The 26,901-nt window shown below is 41.8% G+C and overlaps 1 protein-coding gene across 1 annotated transcript in view; it reads left to right on the top strand.

The window, feature by feature from the left end:
* The window catches only part of DIS3L2 (DIS3 like 3'-5' exoribonuclease 2), a 197,270-nt gene that overhangs the window by 23,076 nt on the left and 147,293 nt on the right, over positions 1–26,901 (top strand). Inside the window, exons 6-7 of the mRNA XM_041126654.1 lie at positions 2,627–2,680; positions 9,701–9,802. Coding sequence (XP_040982588.1) covers positions 2,627–2,680; positions 9,701–9,802 — 156 coding nt within the window. The remainder of the gene's footprint in view (positions 1–2,626; positions 2,681–9,700; positions 9,803–26,901) is intronic.

Raw genomic sequence — 26,901 nt, 5'->3', positions numbered from 1 at the left:
AGAGGTGCAGAGCCTGCTTTGCTGTTAAGAGGGTGTTTTTTCTTGGAAAGCTGTTCTTTTGTGGGTATGAAGGCTGGGGTTTCCCTAATTTTCATGGATTGTTTTTTCAAAGGTGGCCTTGGTAGCAAGCAGATACTTGAACCCTGACCTTCTTTGGTGTTTCATACATACAAATGAGTCTAGGCATATGTGTTATGATAACTGTTATAAACTGCTTGATTTGAGATGCTTGAAGTTTAGTCTGAGTATTGCCTGCCCTGGTTCTAGCAGAGCAACTTGAGAAATCATGACCTTTATGTATCTTGCTGGGGAAGCTCAATAAGGTTAGAAACTTTTTTGGCAAGTATGTGCGAAGCTGACTTGAATCATCCGAAAGTGTTTTAGAAACCTTCCTGCAAACCTTTCTCTTCCCTTTCAAAACAAAGGCCCTGCTGACATAAAAACACTGATAAATATAGCAGCTATTAGTTGCAAGCAATTGTAAAATAATACAACATTAGTGTGACATCATGAGACTCTGCAGCCAGATCCTCACCCCCTAATACACATATGAGAACAGTTGTTCGTTGCAGATGGGGAGAGTGACTGGTTCCAGATATGATATCACAGCGTGAAATGTACAACATTGTAAATAGGATTTTCATAGGCACAGATAATAGGGCCCATCTGCTTTCTAAGATAAATTTTGGGAGTTCCTTGCTTAAAGGAAAGAGCTGAAGTATTTTAATGCTCCTTGACGTAAGAATTCTAATGTTGATCATAATTAGGTAGTGCATATAAAATGTAGAGAAACCTGCTGCATGGTAAACATGGTAACACTTTGCTCCTCTGTGTGTTTGCTGGAGCTGGGCATCCATGTGCATGTAGCTGCTCTGGTGCCTTCTGGGCCATGGACACAAACCCTGTTTTTTCACGCACATAATGGACGTTTGCACCTGGCTGATTGACAGATGTCCCAAACTATTCAAGGGGATTCTGAAGAGTAACACAGGATATCCCCTCATCTGCTTTGTGCTGGTGGGTAGATACTGGTATGGGAATTGTTTGACTCGTTGTCAAGCAGAGCAACCATCCCTTTTCATTTTTTCCTTCCTCTGCATAGCAGCTTCCTTTATGCACAGTGTATTGTTTTTGATGGCTGATTCTGGGAAGTAAGGGGAGAAAAAAGACCATTGAGAGTTTTCCATCAGTGGGTACCAGTGCTAATAGAGGCTGATGACAGCAAGCTAGCTCTCACTTTGCCTAAGCAGAAAGTATCCCCAGTGGGTCATCTTTGTTTTCGTGCCGTTGTCCTGGTTTGTGCCTGCCATGTGGCTAGTGTGCTTGTTAATACGACTTACATAAGGCACAAAATAAGACATCGCAGCAAAGTATTCAAATAATGCCTAAAGAATATAGAATATATGGTACTGGTATTTCCAAACTTAAGCAAATAAAAACAATGGAAAACCTTCATAAATCTCCAAATTCTTCTTCAAGGCAGCAAAACTTTCACATGTAATCAGTTTTATTTTCCTATCGTCTGAGTGTTTCCCAGAATACATAAAAAAATTATATGCTGCAGTAAATTTTTAAGGAAGCAATTCCTGTGAGAGGTTCCTATGATTGCTTAACACAGAAGTGCAAACAGATGGAATCTGTTCGTATAACAAATTGGCCAACATTATTTCAAATACACAAGTGGAGAAAGTTTTAAAGTTTCAGCTCAAAGCAGAAGCCTGTCTGAAGGCAGATACCTAGTTGTATTTCCATAAGTATAAAATGCTCTCAGTTTTAACTGCAGTCACCTGAATCACAATTCCCAGGACCCTCTTGCGATGGGAACAGCACTGCTGCATAGCTTGTAAGTCCTTGGTTGGCTCTCCCTTTCTCTTGGATGGACCTGAGCGCAAGCAGCAAAACTCCTTGATTTACTTTGGAGGGGTGATACAAATTTGTTGCAGGTGGCTTGAGCTTTGAGTTGGCAGGTGACAAAGCAGAAATAGATAGACCATGGAGTTTCAAATGTATTTAAGATAGTTTGACTTTAAACATGTTTAAAGAGAATTTAATCCTGTAGACTTTCAATGTTTGTTTTTGGAAAATCCTTTTGATTCTTCTTTGGAATGTGCTTTATCACAGAGTTACTGCTACTGTCTGTTTGCAGGAACAGCCTAAGCAGCCAAAGCCCCATAAGGCTGATACCTGCTGCCATGTAAGCTCAGCAGGTCAGCTCTTCCTCTTTCCTCCTGTCCTCCAAAATAAGCAAAACCAACATTCTGCTTTTCCAAAACAAAGCAAACCAAATTGTTTCTATTGTCTGTTTGTTAATGAAGTTGGTGGATGCTCATCAGAAAATGTGTGAAGGGAACAAGAGGTCTTCAGTTCACCCAGTAGCAACAACTAATGATTCAACAGCTCTTCGATGACAGACTGTAGTAGATCAGCTTAAGCCTATCATGAAACTGCCTTTTGGCTTGAAATTGCTCGGATGCTAAGTTGTCAAGACTTGAAATGTATAATGGAAATTTAGATGTATCTCTCATGTTTCACAGTAGATATATTACCCACAGCTCTCTAATTTAACTGATGTTATATAAAATTAATAAGATTCAGGCATAATCTTTCTCCTTCTCTTTTTTTTAAGGGACCCTTGAGAATAAATCCTAAGAAGTACCATGAAGCCTTCATTCCATCTCCAGTAAGTGTAATTTTATAATGCTTTAAAGTTCATAAGTAAAGGTGCATTAAGATAGGAGTTATGCTGTGCACGAAAGGTCACTCAGAGGTGAATGAGCTGGAATAAATGAACATGATCTAGATTTTCTTTTAAATCAAATATTCCCAAACAAATTCTGCTTTTTCATACCTCAGAGAACTACTTACTTAGCTTGTGCTGAAATTGGGGATACTGCTGGGTCCCACAGAAGCCAGCTGAAGTCAGGTTTGAGGACCACCAGATAGCGTAATCGGAAACCCTTGGTTTATGGCTGCAGAGGTTTTATAGATTTTCCACTGATTTAAGTTAATCTTCCCTAAACAAATATGCTCTCCATTTTCGATCTGCTGCATGAGCTAATTTGAAAAGTCATTCCAGAAATAATATGCGTGATTCCTTTTCATGTGCCCGCCTTTGCGCGGACTGTGTCTTGGTTGGCTTGGGATGTCCTTCTGTCACATGGGACTGGTTTGCACCTCTTCTCTCGTCTTTCCTTATTTTGACAGAAAAGAAGGGCTCTTGCAATTTCAGGGACTTCCAGTAGGGAAGGTGACCTCACAGCTGGCACAGCCAGAGCTTTTTGTCTGGAACTGACTTGGTCAAAATGTTACTGTTAATGAGAGAAAGTTTCATATTTGAAACATTTTGTTGGTGTGGGGGAGAGAAGGCAGAGCCTGCCTTGAGACAGTGAAACAGTGACTCTTTTGTTGTCCCTGCTACTGACAGTTCTATTGCTTTGGGGCTTGGATTGAAAGTCTTGAAATTTGTGGCGTTGTCAGTTCACATTGTTGATTTGGGATAACATTTTGGAGCCCACTTTGTTAGAGAAGGCTGGCATTACAGGGGTGGAGGAAGGTCAGGGATGCACAAAGTAGATTAACTAGAGGAAGAAGTACAGAGCAGCTCTCTGGTACATCAGTAGAGCAGCACTGTGTGTGTAAGTGAAACTGTGTGTGTAAGGAACTGTGATCCTTCCTTTACAGGTGTCCTTGTAGGTGTGGTAAGTGTAAGCTGTTAAACATATTCTCTGAAATTACAAAATGCAAGGTTAAATGAGAAATCCAGCTACTCACGTGAGTTTAATTGGATGTGAAGCTTTACCCCTTATCACCCCTAGTGTCCGGCTGTTGCCTTGTGCAGTCAATTGCTCGGTGTTCTGCCTGCAGGAATACATACAGTAGGGAGGGTTAGCTAAGATTTGTTATCTCAGCTATTTTTCTACTTTTCTGCCCTTTGTGGAGCTGAATACCAGAACCAGCCTTGTCCCTGGTAAGAAGCAGTATCAACACCTGGATGAAGATGACTCTGGCTGGTGTGGACACAGTCCTCACTTTAAGACAGATGCCTTAGGAAACTTATCCTTCGTATAACATTATTTGCCATAATGGAGGGTTTGCAGCCTTCATGTTCTGCAAGACTTACTGTCATTGCCAGATGCTGCAAAAGCTGCAGCTGTGAAAAATCACCCTTTCTCTCCTGCTGTTGACTAGGGCATTGTACCCCTTTCTCTTCAGCTCTGACTTGGCTATCGCTTCATGGAGTTCAAATGCAACAGCTGTTCACCTTCTAACACCAGAAGTCCCAGGGTGTTTCTTGCTGCAAATGTGCTCTGTTTGCTTGTCTCATTGTTGCATGAAGAGTTGAGGGGAAGGCTGAGGGCCTTTCTTTTGAAAGCTACCCAGAGAATGGACCTGAGCATTTAAATCTCTGCCTCACATCTCGTGTCTTCCCTGCACACAGTAGTGTGGTTTGAAATGACGACATTGTCAATGTGAAGAATTATACTGGTGAGCACGAGTGATGGAGTGACTGTGGCTGTGCTGTGGTTGTGGAAGACACTTCCAGAGCAGATGAAAACACTGCAGATCTCCCTCTTGTCAGAGGGGGATAGAGAGCACTGCTGGTGACATTCACAGGTGGCCACAGAGCAGGAAAAGCCCCATACTCCTTGGAGGCGGCTGCAGAAGTCTTGAAGCCGTTGCGGCCAACGCAGTATATGCACCCCAGGGGCAGCTGAGACTTTGCAAGTGATAGTGTTCTGTTGTGATTTGGTGCCATTTTAATTGCATTAGTAATCTGAAGTGCTAGCTGTGCAGAGTAGGGGATGCTGAAGGAAAGAAGTGGGATGCACAAGTGTTCTTGGAAGTGCTTAAGTTCACCCAACAATCATGAGCCTGCAGCTCAAGATATAGAAATGTTTCTCTTTGGAGGCAAAACCCAAACTGACAGCAATTTCCTAATTACAGCTTTGTTGCAGGAATTGAAATTAACTGCTGTAAAATAGGTGTGCATACACACATAAGTGTGTATGTATATATATAATGTATATGTATATTGTTTGGGGTGACAGTGCAATTCAAGACAAGACTCTTGCAGAGTGTGGAGATGCAGCTTTAACTAGGTGGTGTGACACATCAGGCATCTTTACAGGGGGTGGGGGAAAGGGTCTGCCTTGTGTTTTCTTGGACACAGGAGAGAAGGAAAAAAGTGTAGAACAAATAAATTATCGTGAATGCCAGCCTGTGTCCTGCAGCGCAGAGCAGCTACAGGTACAGGCAAAAAAAAAAAAAAGGCGGCATTTTTCTTAAAAAGTGACTTTGAACTTTTCTTTTTATGTATGTGGTGCATTTAGGTAAAGAGTTGGGGCAGAAGAGAGAGGGTGGGGAGAAATGAGGAATAAGACCATGTGTAAAAAATCTGGCTTTTTGAAAAGAACAGTTTCCAATTTGAATTATGTTGGTCCAAGAGGCTTTGCAATTTTTCTGCATCTTGTCATGGGAGGCAGCTTTCACACAGCTGTTGAGCTGCTGCTGCTTTTCTTTCTAAGAGTAATTTGGTCTCTTGGAGGACAGCCTTAGTTTCACATCATGGCAGGGTTCTGCCGTTTTATTGTTTTGGTATCTAAGCAGAGAAAGATATTTATGTGATATTAGGCCTTCATGTTTTCAGGTTATAAAAGAAGTTTTTCTTGGAGACTGAGCACACTGGTAGTTCTGATTGGATGTACTCAAGCATATGAGACTCGGGAGTGTGTATCTGAGAAGCAACTAAAGTTGTGATTAAGATTTTAATTCATGTGAGGCTGTTTTTTTCATTGAAAGACAATGAAGTAGTAATCTAAAGAAGCTCATCCTCTTTTTATGTACCTCAAAACTATGCAAAGATAGCTCTCTAGAAAAACTGTTGACTGCTCATGTTGATACTAAATGGTCACATTGTTTGACACATTCATGGCACTATAAACAGACACATGGAATTTTTCATATGCTGAATTATGGGGAAACAGAAATGAAAGCAGCAAGAGCACTCAATAATTAGCAAAAAAAGAAGACAAAACTGGCAATCCTTTAAAAACTAAAACCTTTGTGTTGGCATCTTCAGGAAACTTCATCTTTTTTCACCCCATGAAGAAAATCTTCCAAGCTAAATCTAGATTATCTGAATGCCAAACATGTCTGGGATGGATAATCATAGTGCGTACAATTAGTAGAGGCTCTTGTGCAAGGATGTTAACCCAGAGTATTGAGAGAAGGTGTCCTAACATGTCTGTTACAGTAAAAGATCTTCTGGCTTGCAGTTGGCATCTGTAGTCATCATTTTTTGGAATCTCTTCTAACATTAGTTGTGCCAAATGCAGAATATATGGTGTTAACTCATTTTAAAAAAAGAGACTGCATCCCCAGCCACTCTCCAGGCCACCTTCACCGACTGACTGCTGATCCTGGAGCTGCATCTCCCTGCTTTCCCATCTCACCAGGAGACAGCAGGCAGCTCTGCATGGGGTGCTTTGCAGAGACTGCCTTGTAAACATGTTCTGAGCAATAGCTTTGAGTGCTTGAGTTGGGAACTGAATGTGTGAAGAGCTGTGACTGCAGAAAACTCTCTACCCACTCCCAAGAGTAACTGTAGAGGAACTCAGCAGAGCTTGCAGACGATACATCTTGAAGGCTTGGCTCTGTTTTGAATCATAGAATCATAGACTCATAGAATGGTTTGGGTTGGAAGGGACCTTAAAGATCATCTAGTTCCAAGCCCCCTGCCATGGGGGGGGTTTCCACTGGTTCCACTGGACCAGGCTGCTCAAAGCCCCATCCAACCTGGCCTTGAACACTTCCAGGTGTGGGGCATCCACAACCTCTCTGGGCAACTTGTTCCAGTGCCTCACCACCCTCACAGTGAAGAACTTCTTACTTACATCTAATCTAAATCTACCCTCTTTCAGTTTAAAGCCATTACCCCTTGTCCTATCACTACATGCCCTTGTAAAAAGTCCCTCTCCAGCTTTCTTGTAAGCTCCCTTTAAGTACCGAAAGGCCGAATAAGGTCTCCCTGGAGCCTTCTCTTCTCCAGGCTGAGCAACCCCAACTCTCTTATCTTGTATTCATAGGAGAGGTGCTCCAGCCCCCGATCATCTTCGTGGCCCTCCTCTGGACTCACTCCAATGGGTCCATGTCCTTCTTATGCTGGAGACCCCAGAGCTGAACACAGTACTCTAGGTGGGGTCTCACGAGAGCAGAGTAGAGGGGGAGAATCATCTCCCTCGATCTCCTGGTCACACTTCTTTTGATGCAGCCCAGGATATGGCTGGCTTTCTGAGCTGTAAACAGACGTTGCCAGGTCATGTTGAGCTTCTTGTCAACGAACACCCCAAGTCCTTCTCCTCCGGGCTGCTCTCAATCCACTCATCGCCCAACCTGTATTTGTCCTTGGGATTGCCCTGACCCATGTGCAGGACCTTGCATTTGGCCTTGTTGAACCTCATGAGGTTCGCATGGGCCCACCTCTCAAGCCTGTCAAGGTCCCTCTGGATGGCATCCCTTCCCTCCAGCGTGTCGACCGGGCCACACAGCTTGGTGTTGTCGGCAAACTTGCTGAGGGGGCACTCAATCCCGCTGTCCATGTCACCGACAAAGATGTTCAACAGCACTGGTCCTAATACTGACCCCTGAGGAGCACCACTCATCAGTGGTCTCCACGTGGACATTGAGCCGTTGACCATAACTCTTTGAGTATGACTATCCAGCCACTTCCTTATCCACCAAGTGGTCCATCCATCAAATCCATGTCTCTCCAATTTATAAACAAGGATGTTGTGTGGGACAGTGTCAAGCGCTTTGCACAAGTCCAGGTAGATTACATCAGTTGCTCTTCCCTTATCCACCAATGCTGTAACCCCATCATAAAAGGACACCAAATTTGTCAGGCATGATTTGCCCTTAGTGAAGCCATGTTGACTGTCACCAATAATCTCCTTATTTTCCATGTGCCTTAACATAGTTTCCAGGAGGATCCGCTCCATGATCTTGCCGGGCACAGAGGTGAGACTGACTGGCCTGTAGTTCCCTGAGTCTTCCTTTTTTCCCTTTTTAAAAATGGGGGTTATGTTTCCTCTTCTCCAGTCAGTGGGAACTTCCCTGGACTGCCACAACTTCTCAAAAATGATGGATAGTGGCTTAGCGACTTCATCCACCAGTTCCCTCAGGACCTGCGGATGCATCTCATCAGGTCCCATAGACTTGTGCACCTTCAGGTTCCTTAGATGGTCTTGAACCTGATCTTCTCCTATGGTGGGCAGTTCTTCATTCTCCCAGTCCCTGCCTTTGCCTTCTGTGACTTGGGTGGTGTGGCTGGAGCACTTGCCGGTGAAGACTGAGGCAAAATAGTCATTGAGTACCTCAGCCTTCTCCATCTCCTGGGTAACCATGTGTCCCGTTTCCTTCCGGAGAGGGCCCACATTTTCCCTGGTCTTCCTTTTATCACCCATGTACCTATAGAAGCTTTTCTTGTTGCCCTTGATGTCCCTGGCCAGATTTAATTCTATCAGGGCTTTAGCTGTCCTAACCTGATCTCTGGCTGCTTGGACAATTTCTCTGTATTCCTCCCAGGCTACCTGTCCTTGCTTCCACCCTCTGAAGGCTTCGTTTTTGTGTTTGAGCTTGTTCGGGAGCTCCTTGTTCATCCATGCAGACCTCCTGGTGTTTTTGCCTGGCTTTCTCTTTGTTGGGATGCGTGGCTCCTGAGCTTGGAGAAGATGACCCTTGAATATCAACCAGCTTGCTTGGGCCCCTCTTCCTTCCAGGGCTTTATTCCATGGTACTCTACCAAGCAGATCCCTGAAGAGGCAAGAGTCTGCTTTCCCGAAGTCCAGGGTAGCGAGCTTGCTGTGCGCCCTCCTCACTGCCTGAGGGATCTTGAACTCCACCATTTCATGGTCACTGCAGCCAAGGCTGCCCTTAAGCTTCACATTTCCCACCAGCCCCTCCTTGTTGGTGAGAACAAGGTCCAGCATAGCACCTTTCCTCGTTGGCTTCTCTATCACTTGGAGAAGGAAGTTGTCATCAATGCTTTCCAGGAACCTTCTGGATTGCTTATGCCCTGCTGTGTTGTCCGTCCAATAGATATCAGGGTGGTTGAAGTCCCCCAGTGAAGACCAGGCCTTGTGAATGTGAGGCTGCTGCTATCTGTCTATAGAGGGCCTCATCTGCTTGGTCTTTCTGGTCAGGTGGCCTGTAGCGAACCCCCACTCTAATGTCACCTGTCCCTGTCCTCCCTTTAATCCCAACCCAGAAGCTCTTGGTTGGCTCCTCATCCATCTCCAGGCAGAGCTCCATGCAGTCCAGCTGGTCATTGACATAGAGGGTGACACCCCCTCCTCGTCTCCCTTGCCTGTCCTTTCCAAAGAGCCTGTACCCTTCCATTCCAACACTCCAGTCATACGAGACATTCCACCATGTCTCCGTGATGCCAGTAAGATCATAGGCCTGCAAGCATGCAAATAGTGTGGAACTGCTGTGCTGGCACATACATGCAAAAGAGCTTATTTGCTGAAAGATACTGCGTGTTGAAAGGCATATGGTGAATCCATTTCATTTCTGTGCACAACTGCAGGATGTTTATCTCCCCAGGGTTTGTGTCTTTTTTGATGACAGTGTTTTAAACCTCATAACAACTGTAATTTAATATGTTTTGGTCTGGCATTTATTTTTCTTCCTCTTTGACTAGGATGGGACTCGCGATATCTTTATTGATGGAGTGGTTGCTCGCAACAGAGCCCTGAATGGTGACATCGTGATAGTGAAACTGCTTCCCAAGGAACAGTGGAAGGTCAGTTCAATATATTTTACTGTGATTTGACAGAAAGAGCTTATTACTGTTTTCTTCACTAAACTTAAGGCCTGGGACAGAGAATAGAGAATTTCCTACAAATCAGATTAGCTAAACTGCGGTTTATGCTGCAGTACATGAGAACACTTTATCCATTACAACGTTTGGAAGAAGTGATACCTAAAGTGTTGAAACCTCACGCTTTTCATGGAATGGCCTTTGTCGTGGTTTCAGCCCAGGACAGCCTTCTTTATCACTATGTGCAGAAGTCTGATGACAAGGCTGGTTCAAAGCATGGTTGTCAGAGGTGACTTTTGATACCTGTTATTTAGCTGTCTTCATGCTGTGGCACTGGATAGTTCTGTGTAGGTGTTTGCAATTGCTTGTGTATTTGACAAGTGCTGTTCACAAAGCTTTAGTAATGATTAACTCTCTCTAATTTGTGGGTGGTCAGTCCGTGGAAAGCTTATCTTGTCACAGCTCCAGATTTTGTGGTAATACCCTTCTTTACATGAATGAACAATGTGTGAAATGATTAGAGCAATGCAAATGTGGGACAATCCATTTTTCATTTTCATGTCTGAGAATTTCACTAAGATCACTCCGGGTTTTTTTTTCTTTCACTGATCAAACTCAAAGTCCTTTCAAACATCTGGATAATTTTATCTTGTTTGTGGGTTTATCTTTTAACACCACTATGCAAGGAAATTCTTACTCCTTTTCTCTAGTTGCTGGGAGATGTAAGCTACCGTTAGCAATTTTAACATGGGTTTTCACACGTAAGCATGACAAAACTGCCACAAATTGTTTTCCAAACATGGTTTTTGAACTCTTCTTGAGAATTTAAAGACTATTGTATATCTTTGGGGCAAAAGTAATAGTGAGGGTGATTACAGCAGGGTGGGGACTCGTCTGAACTACTTTGGCCTGGTGCTTTTTCCTCATTCTAGTTACCTTCTCTGCCTGTTTTTGTTTGAAGTTATGTGTTTTTAGGCTTGCAAATGCAAGGTCTTCAGTCTGGTCATTTGTTGAACCTTCTACCTTCTCTGTTTAAATCTAATGGCAGTGGAAATGATGGTTTGAAACATACTAGAACTTGTCTCTTCCTTTTAAGTATGCATAAAATGAGTAAATGACCTAAGTATTTATTGACACATGTAAATGCAAAACTACCTTATGCAAAAGGCAACCATAGGTGGGGTCTAAGATACTACAAGGATATCCATATACAAATATAGGAAAGAGGTCTGCTGCTATCTATGTAACCTCTGAAAACCAATTTTGAGGGTCAAAGCAAAATTTCTTTGATAGCTATTCAAGAGTCCAAATCAGAGTTCACTAAATCTGTGATGATTACTATATGTTTGGATCACCAAATCCATATACGTAAATTATCTTTTGCATTAGACCATTTCATATAGTTGGAAAAATGGAATAGTTTGGGTGCTTAGATCCTTTGCCAGGACCTGCCAGCACAAGGGCTTCTTTGTAGGCTTGATAGAGGTTGCCTGAGCTGGAAACTTTGTCTGCAGTTTTCCATTTATATCTGGCTCTAAATAAAGATAACGCGCCTCTCTGCCCACCCCCCCCAGCCTCTCTCTCTCATCCTCATACCTTCATATATTCAACAGTAATGTTCTTTTATGCATACAAGAGGAAGGGTTCAGAATATTCTCCCTGTCCTGGGCAAATGCTGGAATAAATAGAACTGGTGGAGAAGTGATACCTGACTGCAAGGAGGCAATTCAGAAGACTTTAGCGTTTTGTAGTATGATTATGACTCTTCCATGGTGAATTTAACCTTGCCAAATGAAGTAGCTGGAACATGCCAGTCATGTTTTTCAGCCACACAGGTGCTGCCCTGTGTTGTCTCATTTTTTGTTTCTTGCCATCAGCAACTTAATCAGCGATGACATCCCTTTTCCCCTGCTCCCTGAGTCTCTTGCTATGTACTCATGTTTGTATTAGTTCTTTGGGAAAGGTGCCACTAAGTTGCACTGAAAGATACTGCATTCTGCCAAGTAATTCATACTGATTAATGATAAACTGTCGCAACCTATTTTAGGTTTTTCCATTTGTTTAGTCTCATGCTGCTGCAAAGCTGCCACATAGGTGTCTAGAGGGTTTTCTCCTTCCCGTTGGGCCTTTGGAACAAGCTGAACAGCTTCAATTATTTCCTTGAAAAATGTAAATCAGATATATGGTATAACTGATGCTCTCAGAGGAGACTTTACAGGCTCTGTACACATTGGTTTGTTAGGATTGAGATGTGCGTGCTGATTATTTTTATGGTTCACTATTCCCAACCCATTAGTCTGTGCTCCACCAAGAACTGAGCTGGGTTTTTTGCTGGCAGATCAGTGTCTTGCACAAGATAAGGTTGCTGTTACAGCAGTGTGACGGGTCTGTGCCTTCTGAGTTTCAAGCACCTTGGATTGCCTCTGGATGCTCTGGGGGAAAATCTTCCCATTGCTAGTGCAGGTGATTCCTGCTATGGACCTCTTCATACAGAGTCACAGTGTAATGCTGCATCCCAGTAATGGCAGGACTTGACTTAGCTGGAACCTCGGTTCAATTTATGTGTGTAAATGGGAGGAAGGGGGAAAACATGACTGATAAAACTATGGATTTTGGATAGGGCAATCTGTGTTTGCTTGAAGAGTTGAGAAAGTTGGGAGCTGCCCTGTACCCATGAGTCAGTCTTTGCGGGTCAAGTGCCTGTGAGAGAACACCACCGTCTGGAGAGCAGTTTCTCCAGGGATATACTGTGTTCTGCTGAGCCTGTAATGGTGATACCTTACACAGAGGTATAAATGCCACAGTGAAATAAAAGGGGATGGTGAAATACTCTAGATGTATGATTATACTTTATATAATACCTTCTTGAGAGGGACAGCAATATTTTCTTCCTCCAGCCCTCCAGTTCCTGGCTCAGTTGTGGGAAATTTATCAGGCTTGAATTTCTCAACATCGTATCCTTCCCGGCATGTGCATCAAGTGCTTGGATGAGCTACTGTGGTCCTCCCTGTGCTTATTCTGTCTGGTCTTAAAGCTCTGTTTGTTCATACATCCTCTGGGAGAGCTGCTTGCTGTTCAGTGATGATCAGTTTGTCAGTTCATATTTCTGTGCTTACTATTAGTTCCGATCAAGAGCCAACAATTTCAGTGTGGCACCACCAGCTTGAGGGAGAGACATTTTGTCCCCAAAATTTGTTATCTTGCACTCCTGAAGAAGGTGGCCATCGGCTTCCTTCCAGGGTTGAGTGGCGTGCATTGCGGTGACCGCATTTGGAGGCTCTATTTCAGAAGTTCCTCTCCTGTCCTCTTGTGTTACATCTTGGGAATATTGAGGTGCTATGGTAACTTTCAAATATTTAGCTTTTGCAAAGTAAGGTATTTGACTTAGACTGTTTTTCCAGGTACTTAACCTACTCTTAGCAAGTGAAGTCAGAGTATCGTTGCAGTTAGCTAGACTGTCCCCTTCTTTACTTCAAGCTGTAGGGCTTCCCTGAATCTGTGCCTTTATCTTTTGGAAGAATGTCACAATGAAAGATAGCCAGTGACAGAGGATTTAGCTCAGTCCTTGTCAATTATTCTGATAAAGAAGAAAAATGATGCTCTATTTCTTGACTGATTTTCACTACTTTAACTTCCACCCATGGGTTCTTATTATGTTTTATGGAGTTGTGCTTACATCAGTTTCAGGAGCTTCAGTTATACAGTGGCATAATTACTGGAAGGCAAGAAAACGTTGATATGACGATTACAGCAATATTTCTCAGGCTGATCAAGAAGGGAAGCAACGTGTCAGTATAAAGGATAAACCTAACCCATCTTTCCTCACAGCCTCTTTTTGCTCTTTTACTGTCTGCTTAATTGCCAGGCAGAATTTGTTTAATTTCAGATATCTGTTTTGGTTTTTCTTGCAAGATGTAATTTCTTTGGTAGAAGGAAATAGCATAATAAGTCATTTGATATCACTTGGGGCTTAGATTCCTGGCCGAATCTCTGGTGCTTTTAGAGTAGTAGTTTATAATGTGGAATGTTTTTCATGACAACCGTCTCACGCATTGCATGCTATGGCTGAAATTTTAGAGTCTTAGTCTGAAAATAGTACCCAGATGAGGTCTTTTTGCTGCTCAAAACTGCCTGAAAGGAATTTTGGGGTCCAACCCCCTATTGCTTGCTACAATATGCAGAGAGATCTCCAGTTCTGCATCTGTTTGCAGCAGTGGTATATTAAAACAATAACACCGTATACTACATATGTACATTAAAAAATGACAGGTTAACCTGCCAGTGTCTCAGAGAGCAGTGCCTGCAAGTGGTATCTTTTGTTGTTGTTGTTTCATGAATCATTTCCCCCTCAGCTTAAAGTGCTCCTTGGCACTGTTTTCATCTGGTTCTTTTGATCTTGTCAGAAGGTCTCCAAGGCCAAGGATGTAGAACTGCTCACTTATGTACAGTGTGTGTTGCTAGATAATAGGATAATGGGTCCAGCATTTTAGTCATGAAGTGTCCGAAAGTGATGGAAATAGTAACTCTTTATACCTCATGAAAGCACATGTTCTGTTCAACACTGAGGTGTCAGATACAATACGGTGCAGCAGGAGATCTTAGAGCTGCCTCTTCTAGAGCCATATATCAGAGATAAATATTTAAACGCTTTCTGTACAAAAGACATAAACTACAATTTTCTTTTCCCAGCTGTGACTGTTGTTGCCATAATTACGAACAATCTCAGAGAAGGTACAATTTGATTCAAGCAGACATCACAAATATCACCATTTATAGTTTGAACAGAGCTACGTATGCTGGCAAGTCATTGCCTCCAACTGTTGGTGAAAACCTATGAACCATTAGTTGTCCAGAGGGGATGCTAGCTAGCTTTGGATTTGCCCTGGTGAATAACGATTCATTTCAACAAAATTCTTCTGAGAGTCAGTTTCTTCTCAAAATCTCCCAGCTAATGCAAGGATAACAGTAACTCAGGAGGAGATGGGGTTCTTAGAGGGTTATCACAGCAATACTGTTTGAGTCTTAGCAATCAAGAATGTTGTTTGGAAACATTACATTCATAATAATAAAAAAAAGTTCTGGAGAAGTCATTATTGAAATAGTAAGTGTTCTGGCACGCCGAAAACATTCAAGTGTAATTCATGATATCTAGGAGTAAAGTGGGAAGCCTAAGAAGCCGGCTAGGAAGATGTCCAGAAAAGCAGAGCTCTCACAAATCTGAAAGGTTGATGGATGCTGTAAGGAGGAAGGGTAGTTGTTTTTTTTTTTTAATTTGTTTTGCTGTAGACTTTACAGTGTGGGCTGTAAGTTGATGGTCGCACGCATGTGCATGCACTCCCCACCCCATCTCGGAAAATCCCCAAACCACAAATTGGTAGAATCTGGAGAAGCTTCATTACATGCTTATTTTCTGGTTGTGCTATTCTCTGGATGGCCACATGTTGTTCCACGCTGCCGGGTCTGATGGACCTTCGCTGTGAGGTGGCACAGCTCTTTCCAGGCTTTGCTTAGCTCCAAACTGGCTGGGTATGGAACAGCAATACAGGTTGATAGCAAAAACGCTGAGAAAATAGGAAGTCTTGCTGACTGAGGCATATGTGGCATTACATTTGCTCTTCTTGCAGATGTTGCTTTCACATTTTGTTAATCAAGTATCACTTGAAGTGAATCAACCAACGTCTTAACACAGTGAGTTTTAATAGCAAGACCTGGCATGCTTTTTATGGTGTATATAATGATAAAATAACTATAATGATCTGGGTTGTGTGAGATTGCTGTGACCCAGTGCTGCGTTCATCCTTTGCCTCCCCCTGGATGTGTAAAACAAGGAGGCAGAAATACCAGCATTTTCGGATGTTGCAAGCAACCTTACCTTCCTGAGAAGGACCTTTCCTGTCAATACCTGCCTCTGTCTTTCTCATCAGAAAGCCAAAACCAGGATCCCAAATAATAAAATCACAAGAAAGGTACAGAGTTTTTGAACAATCTAATGTCCTTTTTATTCTTCCTCCTCCTGTGCTGCGTAAGAGTGATATTAGAAGGCAAATTGTTTAGGTAGGAGGGCAAGCTACTTTTTATTGACTGCCTGCATCCTGTCCTACCAGCGCAGGATTACGCTGCAGATGTGGTTGGGCTGCGCAGATGCAGAATAAGATAAAAATGTTACCCTTAGGTGAACAGTCAAGCATTACATAATCATTCATCTAACATGTAGTCAGTTGTTATATCCCCATTGGAGTAATGGCAGATTAAGCCCCCTGTGATGGGGGTGACTTCAGGCTGTGTGACATACCACTAAATTTCAGTGCATGTTCCTGGAAGAGCTACATCTTGAATGGAAGGAAGTGCTCGTGGGGGCATCTGATCTTACTTTAGAATAGGAGTCAAGCCTACATTTAATACCTGATCTCTGTTCCTGTTCATTTTTTTTTCTTGGTCACATGAATATAATCTAGTACAGCAAATTGTTTCCTTTAACAACTAACTTTTCTTCAAGTGATTGTTTTAAACTCTATTCTTCCAAGTCTTCTGTAAATATGCACACATCACAGTAGATTATTCTTAATCCAATCTCTTATATAACAACTATCATTTTGGACTTTTCTTACTTTTTGGTTCCTGTGAAATTAGTATTTCTTAGAACTGTTTGCTTTTTCCCAGTTTGGAGACTTATTTGATGATATCACATGAGTGTTTGGAGCCCACACCTTCCTTATAAGAGTGAGTCAGGATACCTGTTGTTGTGATGGGATTGGTTTTTGGAATGTCATGCACATTAAACTCACTTAACTTTTTATAAATGCTTTCTTGAAAGACTGACCAGATTTTCAATAGTCTGGGTTTCTTTCAGATCCACATAATTAGAAATAAGCTTAAAAAAAAGTGTAGTGATGATAAAATTCCCATCTGGCCTAATATTTGTACAATGAATGTTATACTATGGGGTTTTTTTTAAGGAGATTGTACCCCTAATTTAGCTTGATAGCTGGAGAAATGAAGAACTACTATGACATTAAAAAGCTGTTAAAGTACCTAAGTGAGGTGGTTTTGGATCGTGTCCTAAGTTCTGAAGAAAAGTGCTACATATCTATTTGCATGTTTGTTCTCGTTATCATCTGGCAGAGAAACAATTAGCTGCAGTATTTACATGTGGTCAAAGCTACTAAAGTTGGCTCATTAACTCTTTTCCCTTAGTTCCTTAACTCATATTTATTTTTCTCAAAGCCATAAATCAGAGGGACAAGGAATCTAAAATAGAGGTGATTTATGTAAACGAAGAATTACAGCAGCTGGAGGAGTGACAGAGATTTTTCTACGACAGGTTCTTTGGGGCAAGATGTGGGACTTCCTTTATAACCACATGGTTTTTGGAGATATGGAAGATATTTGTCATCAGGGATGGGATGCCTTAAATTTGTTGACACAAGGTAATTTGTAACTATCTAAGATAAAGTTCTCTGAAATCTAACAGTTAGGTTTTGAATCAGCATGCTGCCAGCTTCAAAGGGCTGGGATGGTCGTGCCTTATCCCAAACACTGTTCCTATGTCTTCTTCCAGACGAGGCAAAGTGTAGCCAGGTTGCGAAGATCTCCTGGCCTCCCACTCGCTGTTCTCCTAGCTTTGTGACATTACTTGCTGTGAGGGGATTCCCTTCTCAAATTTCTGAATCTGATGTCCTAACTGCTAGGCACATCACAAGAACTGGGAATGAGTCTATTCTTGGTGCACTATCATGCAGTGGAAGGAGGCCAGTGATTTGTATGCATCAACAGCAGTTTTCTTAACCCTGCTAACATAGGAAGTCTTACTTGCTTGCTACTTGGTATTATCCTTCACCCAATTAACATATAAATCAATGCCCTGGAACCTGTAACGGTGGCAGCATCTCTTTCTGCAACATCTTGAAGAATTGCAAGTGATGCTTTCAATCAAGTTTCTTATTTAAGAGATGCCACTCAAAACACTGAAAGATAAATTAAAATTCTTCCTGATTATCTTTTCCCACAAATTCCTCACTGCTTCAGTAGTTGTGTACTTGACATAATTTCTCAGCATGTGCTCACCGATAAAACAACTGGTGTGGGTTTTTGAAGGTCCCAGATTGTATCTGCACTTTCAAGTTTTTATCCCAGCCTTAACTACCCAGAGGCATTTTAAAAGTGTTGGTAACCACTCTAGGAAAATACTGCAGGGTAGAGTGCTGATCTACTAACCCTCCTGAAAAAGGCAGTCACATTTATATGTTTCCTTGCTTTCTCACTGTTTCTACTGGTTTGTTTTTGTTTTCTGTGTTCTGTCATGTCAGGCAATAACTGTTTCATGAATGTAGGTCTGTGTATGTCTCTTATGAGTTTTTTAGGTTTCCAGTATGCTAATGATTCATCCATCTTCAGCTGTATCACCTCCTGGGCTTGAAGCATTTCTTTGTTTTTAGCTTTGTCTAAATTATTTTGAAACAGAGAGCAGTGCCAAAACACATACTTTTAATTGAGCAGCTTTAGAAGTGTGAAAATGAAGACTTGGCATGATCTAATTAGCACTTGTGTATTTTGGTTGCAAAAAGTGACTGGCGAAGAATTCCCCAGACATCGTTCTCTGTTCTGTCTGAAAAAAATCCTGCATAAAGGTGTATATCCTGCTTAGTTCTTGCTGGTGCTTGGAAGTCCTGACTGTAATGCTTTTGCTAATTAGCTAGCTGCCAGGACATACTTCTGTTCTGTTCTCCTTGCTTTTTGCTTGTTTGTTGGAAAGAGCATTGGCTACTTTTGTTTGTAAGCTCCATAGAAATTGGCATCTCTTTTCCTGTGGTTTCTTTAAATCCCTCATGGCATCGCGTTTGCCAGGTTGGTGCTGTCTGGGGAAAGACCCAAGGAGCTGTGTGAAGTGGGAGGGTTATCTCAGCAGCTTCTCTTTGTTCCTGACCTAATGATTGTTCAGGGGGGTAGGGAGTTCTGGTAAAACCCTTAAGTACGGTAGCCAGGTAACTCATCTCTATGCCCTACTTGATTTTTTTCCGGTAAAGTGAATTTCCTCCAGGGTTTTATCGCCCCTTTTGATGTCAGATTTTTTTTTTTTTTTTTTTAATTTTCTCTGCAGATCAGGTCTGCAGCTGTAGCCCCTTGTAGTAACTACAACTGCTGTGATAGTCTGGCTTAGGTTTGGGCTTGTAGCTCTTCTCCCTTCAGTGTGAGGATGAGAGCTTGTCCAGTGACAAGCATCCTCTCTAAAGGGTCCTATCCACAACAAATCTAGGCAGAGCCCAGCTGCGTCTAATGATGCTGCAGGACCCATGCCCTGCACAGCCTGACCGCCTTGGGAACAGCTTGCTGCCCATTTCAACACAGTCTCTTTCTAACCAAGTACCGTCCCCTGGCCTTTAAGCTCACACTCTTGGCAAAGCAGCCTGGCAGCTGTGGAGCTTTGCAAATGCCTTTCTGTTCTCGCAGTTATCCCTTAAATGTGTAATTGGCTTGCTGGTGTTAGAGAGGCAGTGTATGGCCTCCCTGCTAATTTCTTTCAGTATCTCCATATTAGAGCAGTATCCAGAGGGAATGTACCAGCAATCTTTCTGGTGACTGCGCCTGGCTGCGTCACCCAGCCTGGAGCAGAGTTGCTGCCTCCGGTACTGAAGAGCTGTGCAGCATCACCACCGCTGCTGCCCCTGGGTGAGAATAAATGGCTCATCTGGCTCTAGTTTATTTATCTAGCTGAGCAGGGGGTCTAATGCCATGGGTGAGTGCTGTGTTGGCAAGCCATCTGGTACTTGAGCTTACCTCTTTGGGTCTGTATTGTACCATGTAGACGTACCCAAGGTTAATGGATGGCCATTAGTTTAATCTGATTTAGTTTGGTAGCTATGCTTCATGCATAGTCCGAGCAGTGTTTTGACAGCATGGCATTACTTTATCTACTCTTCCTGTTTTTTCACCCGTATTCCCGAAGCTTTCTCTAAAACTGTTTATTCTTTTTTCTTCTCTGCACAGTTGTTGAACTGTGGATGTAATATGTTTATCAGCTCAGATTCGCGTCTTGGAAACTTAATTTACCTTTTTATGTAACGCTTTATCACTAATGCATGGTAACGTTTCCTGGCAGGATATGCATTGTTAAAATTCGTTTGTAGAAAAAAAAAAAAGCATAGAAGCGGATGGCTCTCCTCTTGTAAGGTTCAAAAGTTTGTAAAGCAAAAAAGGAAAATGTTCTTCATGGTACCTGACATCATTTTAGTCCCACCATCCTACTTTCCCATGCAGTGACTCCTATCAGTGGCTAAGATATAATGGAGCCCAAAGACTAGGTGTGGTGGCAGCCATCAGTGTCAAGTAAAGGAAGGGCTGGGAGGGGAAGGCTGGCCTTGTCAGGGCAGTGTCTCTGTCTACACAGTAATTTCCTATGAGCTGACTGAGACCTTGGGCAGACTTTTTGCTAACAAAACCACTACCAGATGTCAAAATGGATTTCCACCCCCACCCCCCCATTGTCTTTTTGTCACTGAAGGAGTCAGCATTATCCAGTGGTCAGTTATTCAGCTGTCCACCCTTCTGCACCAGCAAAGCCACTTAAGCAAGTTAACTACACTGGTTTATTGGGGATGAGTGGCACATCACTGCAGCAGCCAACTTCAGTGACATGGGAATGGTCCTGGGGCCTGAGGCTTGTCTTTGAGCAATTAGTTGCTATGATCATGAGTAAACTGTTAGACTGTGCTTCAGAGCTCCAGTTCCCAAGCACTGATTTCTGTTAAGTGCTTTGTGAAAGAAAGAAAGAAAGAAAGAAAGAAAAATAATCTGCAGTTAAACTAATCTCCTCTAACAATGTATAATGCCTTCTGAGGACCAGTGCTGGAGGAAAGGGCGTTGTACAAAATTACAGACAACAAAATATACATAAGTCTTTGTGCAGGGCTTTTGTGGTATTAGGAAATAGAGCTCCCAACACTGGCATATCACCCTCTCTGATTAAACACTGTGGTTTCACCAGCTAAGGATCAATTACTTTAGAAAGCGCTAAGTATTTGTCAAATACTCTTCCTTCGGATATTTCACATCCAGATCCTTTTGTCTTCATCGACTTGCCTCAACACCTCTGCTGCTCAACAGGCTGGGCGTGCTCCCTCCTACCCCTCCTCATGGCCCAAATGCCATGCCCTGCACCTTGCCTCAGCCTTAACTTCTTATATAAAAGTAGCTGGTTGCATAAGTTGATCCATGTCACTTGGGTGACCTGAGGGACCAGGAGGAGATTAAATACTTGCCTCTAACAAGCAGCTCTATGCCTTTGTGTCTATTAAAGAAAATCTTGTCCCCTTTGCAGATGTGAGGAAGTGTATAGCACAGTTCCTATGTCCTGGCTAGGAAGAAACCCAAGGAAATGCTCTTTGTTTAAACTGCGTTGACCATTTTTAGTGTAAAGTGTTTTTCCAGCTGAGTCCGTGGCTGGATGTACTGTACATTATAGAATTATGATATAAAAAAAGTGATGAAAAACATCAACATTGAATTTTAAATTTGCCACAGGTGCTGCTTTATTAGTTGCTGCCACCTTTTAAAATTTTTCAAGTCTCTTATTTTCCAGGGTTAGTCAGAACAGCATCGGAATAAATATCTTCCCGCCTGTGACGCAACCCCTCAGCTCTGAAATGAAAAATAATGTGGGCTTAGCAAAACCTCTGCTCTTTCCCAAGACATACCACGAGAAGCTTGCTTTATTTCTTTACCAGGTATACATAACCTTTTCTTCACAATAAAAATATCACACCACACCCCCCTGAATTAATTATCTTTGATACATGGTTATGAAAAAAATTCTACCCAAACCCTGTCAAATTTTTCCAGCACAGTCTTCCTGATATTCTCACTGTACAGAAGTAAATACAGAATAAATGGGTGAGTTGGGAATAGAGAATCCCAGTTCATGTGTCTTTGATAAGTGGAAGTGAATACAGACAAGACAGAGATGATTTTTTAAAATTTGCACTGAAGAAGGTATAAATCATGCCTTAATACATTACACATTACAGGATATTTATGCTTGTGTAAACTTTATAGTTAAAGTTGAGGTTAGTCAACCTTTCTGAGTTACAAGCTTAGAGAATTGAGTGCAGGTCTACAGCAAAACTTGTTTTGAGCAGAAAACTGATTTTAGAGGTTTGTTTTGAAGTCGATGGTTTATAGAGAAAATTTGCTAAGTCTATTCAGTGATTCTTCTCAAATTAAAGTAAAATGCTGTGTGTTGAAATGTTTTCATTTCATGTTGTTGTACCTGTGGAAGGACTTACCTGAAGAATTTTGTCTTAAGATGAAGCTTTGCAGCTGATGACTTCAGGGTGAAAACTTGACATGTGTGCTTCCGCTTGGCTGCTATGAGGAGAGGAAAAAAAAAGGAAAGACCCAGAGTCTTTAGGATGTTTAAACTTTTGGGTGTTGCTTTGGAAAAGCTAATATTCATTAGAAGTGAATACCTTTAGAATCTAGTAAATCATACAAGTGCACGTGACAGTTTTGATATGATAGATGAGCATGTTAGGCCAGCGATGGGGAAACTTCATCTTAAGTGGTTGTTGGCATGTTAAACAGGAATGAGCCACTCCCTGTGGAGGTCAAGAGTACATTGGTATTTGTGTGGCAATTTTTGACTGTTCGAAAGGAACTAGAGCGGTTTAAATTCCCAAGTAATGCATAGTTACATGAACTGTAGCTTGCAAGGTTTCGAGCTAATATGCTGGAGTAATTTATACTACTAAAAGTTCTGTGTTTTATCATTAAAGAAAAATAAAACATACTACTTTTTGTATTGGAGGGCTGTAGCATGCTTGTTTCACTGTATCTCTGTTGCAATATCCATATGTTTTATATGACTTGCTGTGAAATATTTATGCAGGTGAGAACAGTGTCTATAGTGAGACTGATTTGTGTATTAATTTACCTTGACCTCTAATTTCAAAGCACCATAGCAACTTTCTGTTTTTCTTTTAGGTCAGGTCTCAGTGCTTTTAGAGCTTGCTGATCCTGGCTCATTGTTTTACGTCATTGGCAGTTTTGAAGCTATTAAATGTTTAAGTTGCATCTTTCAGTTACTCATTCATAGCTTGCTTCAGTGTCATTTGAAGTGGAATTTGGGGGGAACAGAACATGATGAGAGGATAAAATAAGAGGCATACAGTTGAATGGTGTGAGCACTGAAACTGGTTTCATCCAGTTTTTGAAGTAATTTTTGACTTAATTTTTAACTAGCCTAGACTAAGGGTTTGATAAATTGGGGATGTATGGACTGTACTGGGCAAAGAAAGCAATATTCTGTTAAGAAATTATGAAAACCATTCATATTGTAGAGCTTGGGTAGAACATTTTAATTGTACTCCTGTGCATAATGCAGTAAAATAACTTCTGGGAGGTATTAAGACAACTTTACGATGTGGTCAAATTAGAAAGAAAATTATTAGTTAAGAATTGAATAACTTGCTTAGTTTTATTATGGTGGAGTCCTATTAAGATTTTACAAGGAAGCAGGTTTGATCATATACTTGGTTTGAAGTCAAGTTTGCGTTGCAGGTAGCCTTTGATCTTCAGAAGCCTTTCTCAGTTGGTTTGAGTGTGCTCCTTAGAGGAAGGATGTCTTTGGTGGAGGTGACTGGCCACATCTGCTGATGGCTTGCAGTACAGGTGCGTTGTTACGGAGTGAGAACCGGTCCCTCCCTGGAGCTGGAAGACATGGTGTGAACTGGTAGGTTATCGATAACCTTTTGTATGTTTAACAAGACAAATCCTTCCGTTTAATTGTTTCACTGTGAACAAACGCTTATCACAGGATGTTTTTGGACTTGTATCCCTTTTAATTTGTTTTGGACCAGGGACTGTAAAAGCCATTTAATCATCTGCAACATGCAGCAAAAGCTTTAACTTCAGAAAACGGCAGTGAGGCGGGGCTGGGGTATCTGGGGGGTGCTGCCCCAGCAGAGTTCCCGTGGAGCTGCTGATGCCACTGAGCAGCACGTGTGTGCAGGGGGGTGTTGCAGGTTATGGAGCAAGTATTCCCCAGCTTGTTATAATTGCTTAAACAAGAACTGCAGTTACTCCCAGTGCCTTATGTGCAACCTCCTGGTGTCATTTGACTTCTCCCAGTGCTGTATAATTGGGGGGCTAGGGGTTATAAAATACTTGATTCTGTAGTCTGTGGGTGAGACAGGTAGACTTAGGTGGGAGAGTGTGTGCCTGCTTCAACACTTCACATGGCCAATCACTACCCCTATGTTATATCCTTCACTTGCTTTCTCTCTATGCATCTTCCATCCCCTGGTGCCAGGGTCTAGCGTAGCCAAACTATGGAGGTGGAAGTGGTGACTTTGGGTCCAGTGGAGGAGAAGTGGGATTTGAATTTGGATCCCCAGCAGCCTGAGAAGAAACTGCTGTGTGAAGTGGTTTCTTCTTCTGATAATGGTGTTTGTTATGGCATAGGCGTAGCATGGTACATGGTAAAACAGCAAATTAGCTTGAAGGGTGAACAGACATTTCAAAACAAGGCAGAGAATTTAAGGAGGTATTAAGCAAAAAGGAAGTGGAGGATTTAATGTTTTACTTGAGAGGGCATTAACTTGTTTTTCACATGTCCTCAGCTCTCGAGACAACGTAGATGCTTTGGGTACTAATAGTCTTTGATGTGGTAGCCGTCATCTATGGGTAGAATGGGAGCAGGCAAGTGGGAAGTTTGCCACGTCAAAGCCAACAAATACACTAGTTTTGCTGGTGAGAAAGTAAATGGAAGGGGTTTCCTAAAGCTGTGGGCTGCCTGGGTAGGATCTGAGAACTTGCCCGTCTTCCTTTTCTGTTTATCAGCTTAGGATGAATGGTGAGTCATTGTTAGCTGCATGGCGTGTTTCATTATTGGAGACCTGTCAGAAGAGTTGATTAATAATCCAGAGCATTTGGATTCAATGTGATAAAGCTAATCATAACAAAATACTTCAGTGCCTAACTTGAAGCTGTGAAGAAAATCCTGTTATCTTAAAAGTGTGTGTATATGGAAGGGCTAACTTCTTCTTTTTTTACAAGATAAACATAAACTCAGTGAGTTGCAGAGTGGCAGTACTGTTCCCAGAGGCTGCTTTCCAAACTTCCCTGTGATGAAGTGGAGGCGAGATTTAGTCCTGTCACTTGTGGAATTTCAAGAATATACTTCTCAAGACCTCTTAAGTTACATGATGGAAGTTGTTATGGAAACATCTTAATTAAATGATACATAAATAATTGTAATGAACACAAATTTACTTTCTTCTCAGTTTTTTGGAGTAGCCTGCCTTTTTGCTGGGTGTGAATTTGCCTTTTTATTTCTGTCAAGTCACTTAAACAATTTATTGTTAACACATTTACTGTATTACAGTTTACCTATGTAGATATTCTTGAAATAACTTCTTCCAGGTAAGGAAATTTGTTAAATGTCATCCCATACTTAGTTTTACCCAGAGAGGAAGACTGAACAAGTGACGATTGCTTTGAGTTCAGCAGATCTGTATGAAGCAGCTTTGAATTTACTCGACTTGTTTAATGAGCATATTGAAAGCCCAGTGTAGCTGCCTGTGTCAGTGTCCAATAATTGTACACAATGTACTGCAAGGGAGCGATACTCCCTTTCTGGTAAAAAGGACTAGCAATCTGTAATTTTTAGTAATGAATGTTTGCAGGTAGCACAGTCCAGACTTAGCATTTGAGCTGGCTGCCTTGTAAAGGTTTAATTTGATTTCCTTGTTCTGTAGTTTCCAGCGTTGAAGTGAGAGTTCTTGTTGGATGACTAACACATTTCAGCGCTGGTTAAGGCACTTTTGGAGACTCAGTGTTCTTCATATATTAAATATTTTATTAATGACATAAGCAGGTGTCAAGGCCAGTTCACAGTCACATGTCTTTGAGCCATGCTTCTGAATTTTGCCAATCTCAGATTCATTTTGCAAGAGTGTTGAATGGGGTTAACACTTGACGCTGTGGTGCTTCCCCACATGGCCTGTTAGCACCTAGGCTTTGTACCTCTTTAACACAACCAAAGGCATAATTTTTCTTGTATTTCTGCTTTGCATTGTGGTGTTTACTCTGTATTTGTTAAGAGAATTGGAAGTGTGTTCAGAATATTAAGAGAATATATTGCTACAGGTGGACACCGATTCTTTCTGTTTGAGGTATAACTCTTCCAGGCAATGTCGCAGGTATGTCATCACTGCTTTTGCATAGCCTGTGAGATTCAGTTTGTTACTGTGTGCAGCCATCCATTTCTTACTGCAACACAAAGTTTATCCTGAGGCAGAGGGGAGAACTCATGGCCAAGTTGTAGGACAGAGCTTTAGTCTGTCAGCAGGGAATAGCTGGCTTTTGTGTGACTATTTGAGCTGCACATGTGTAGTAGTGGGCTTCATCAGACTGAGCCAAGAGATAAAATTGACAAAACTGAATGTAAATCAGTATATTAATAATTTCTGGGAATGGACAAGCTATTAGGATTTGGAAGCACGATTCAAAGATTTGCCAAGTTAGCCTGTGATGACCACTAGGAGAAGAGTTTGCCCAGGAGAAATGAGTTATGAAGTAATTCAAGACTTTCTAAAAAAAAAACCTTGCACAATCAGATTTTAATGACCAAGGTAATGGCTTTATGCTGCCATCATCAGTGTATAAATCCCCAGTATTTTTTGTTTGCACCTGTTTTTACTGATCTCATAACTCGCCATTGTTACAGGACGAACGTGGAATTTGGTTGAGAGACCAACTTTTCTTTTCTTTTTGGATGGGTTACAAACTACCTATCACAATAATGTTTCTGTACTTGTGATTATGGGCACTGTCAGTATTTCCATTATAAATGTCTGAATTTTTTTTTTAAAGAGCTTAAAACTCAATTGTAAAAAATTTGTTCTTGGCAGAAAACTTGTATACAAAATCTCAGCTTGAATAAGGCTTTTTAATGAATTTTGAGAGGGGGAAGGAAAGCCTGGACTGCTTTTTAAGTTGAGGTTACAGAGGAGAAATACACACTGAAGTCTCTTGTTAGCAGTCCTCAGCTTGTAGAGAAGTATAACAGAACGCCCCCAGTGCGTTAG

Source organism: Aquila chrysaetos, chromosome 10 (assembly GCF_900496995.4).
Source record: "Aquila chrysaetos chrysaetos chromosome 10, bAquChr1.4, whole genome shotgun sequence".
NCBI lineage: Eukaryota > Metazoa > Chordata > Aves > Accipitriformes > Accipitridae > Aquila > Aquila chrysaetos.
This window is presented reverse-complemented; position numbering and strand designations above follow the sequence as displayed.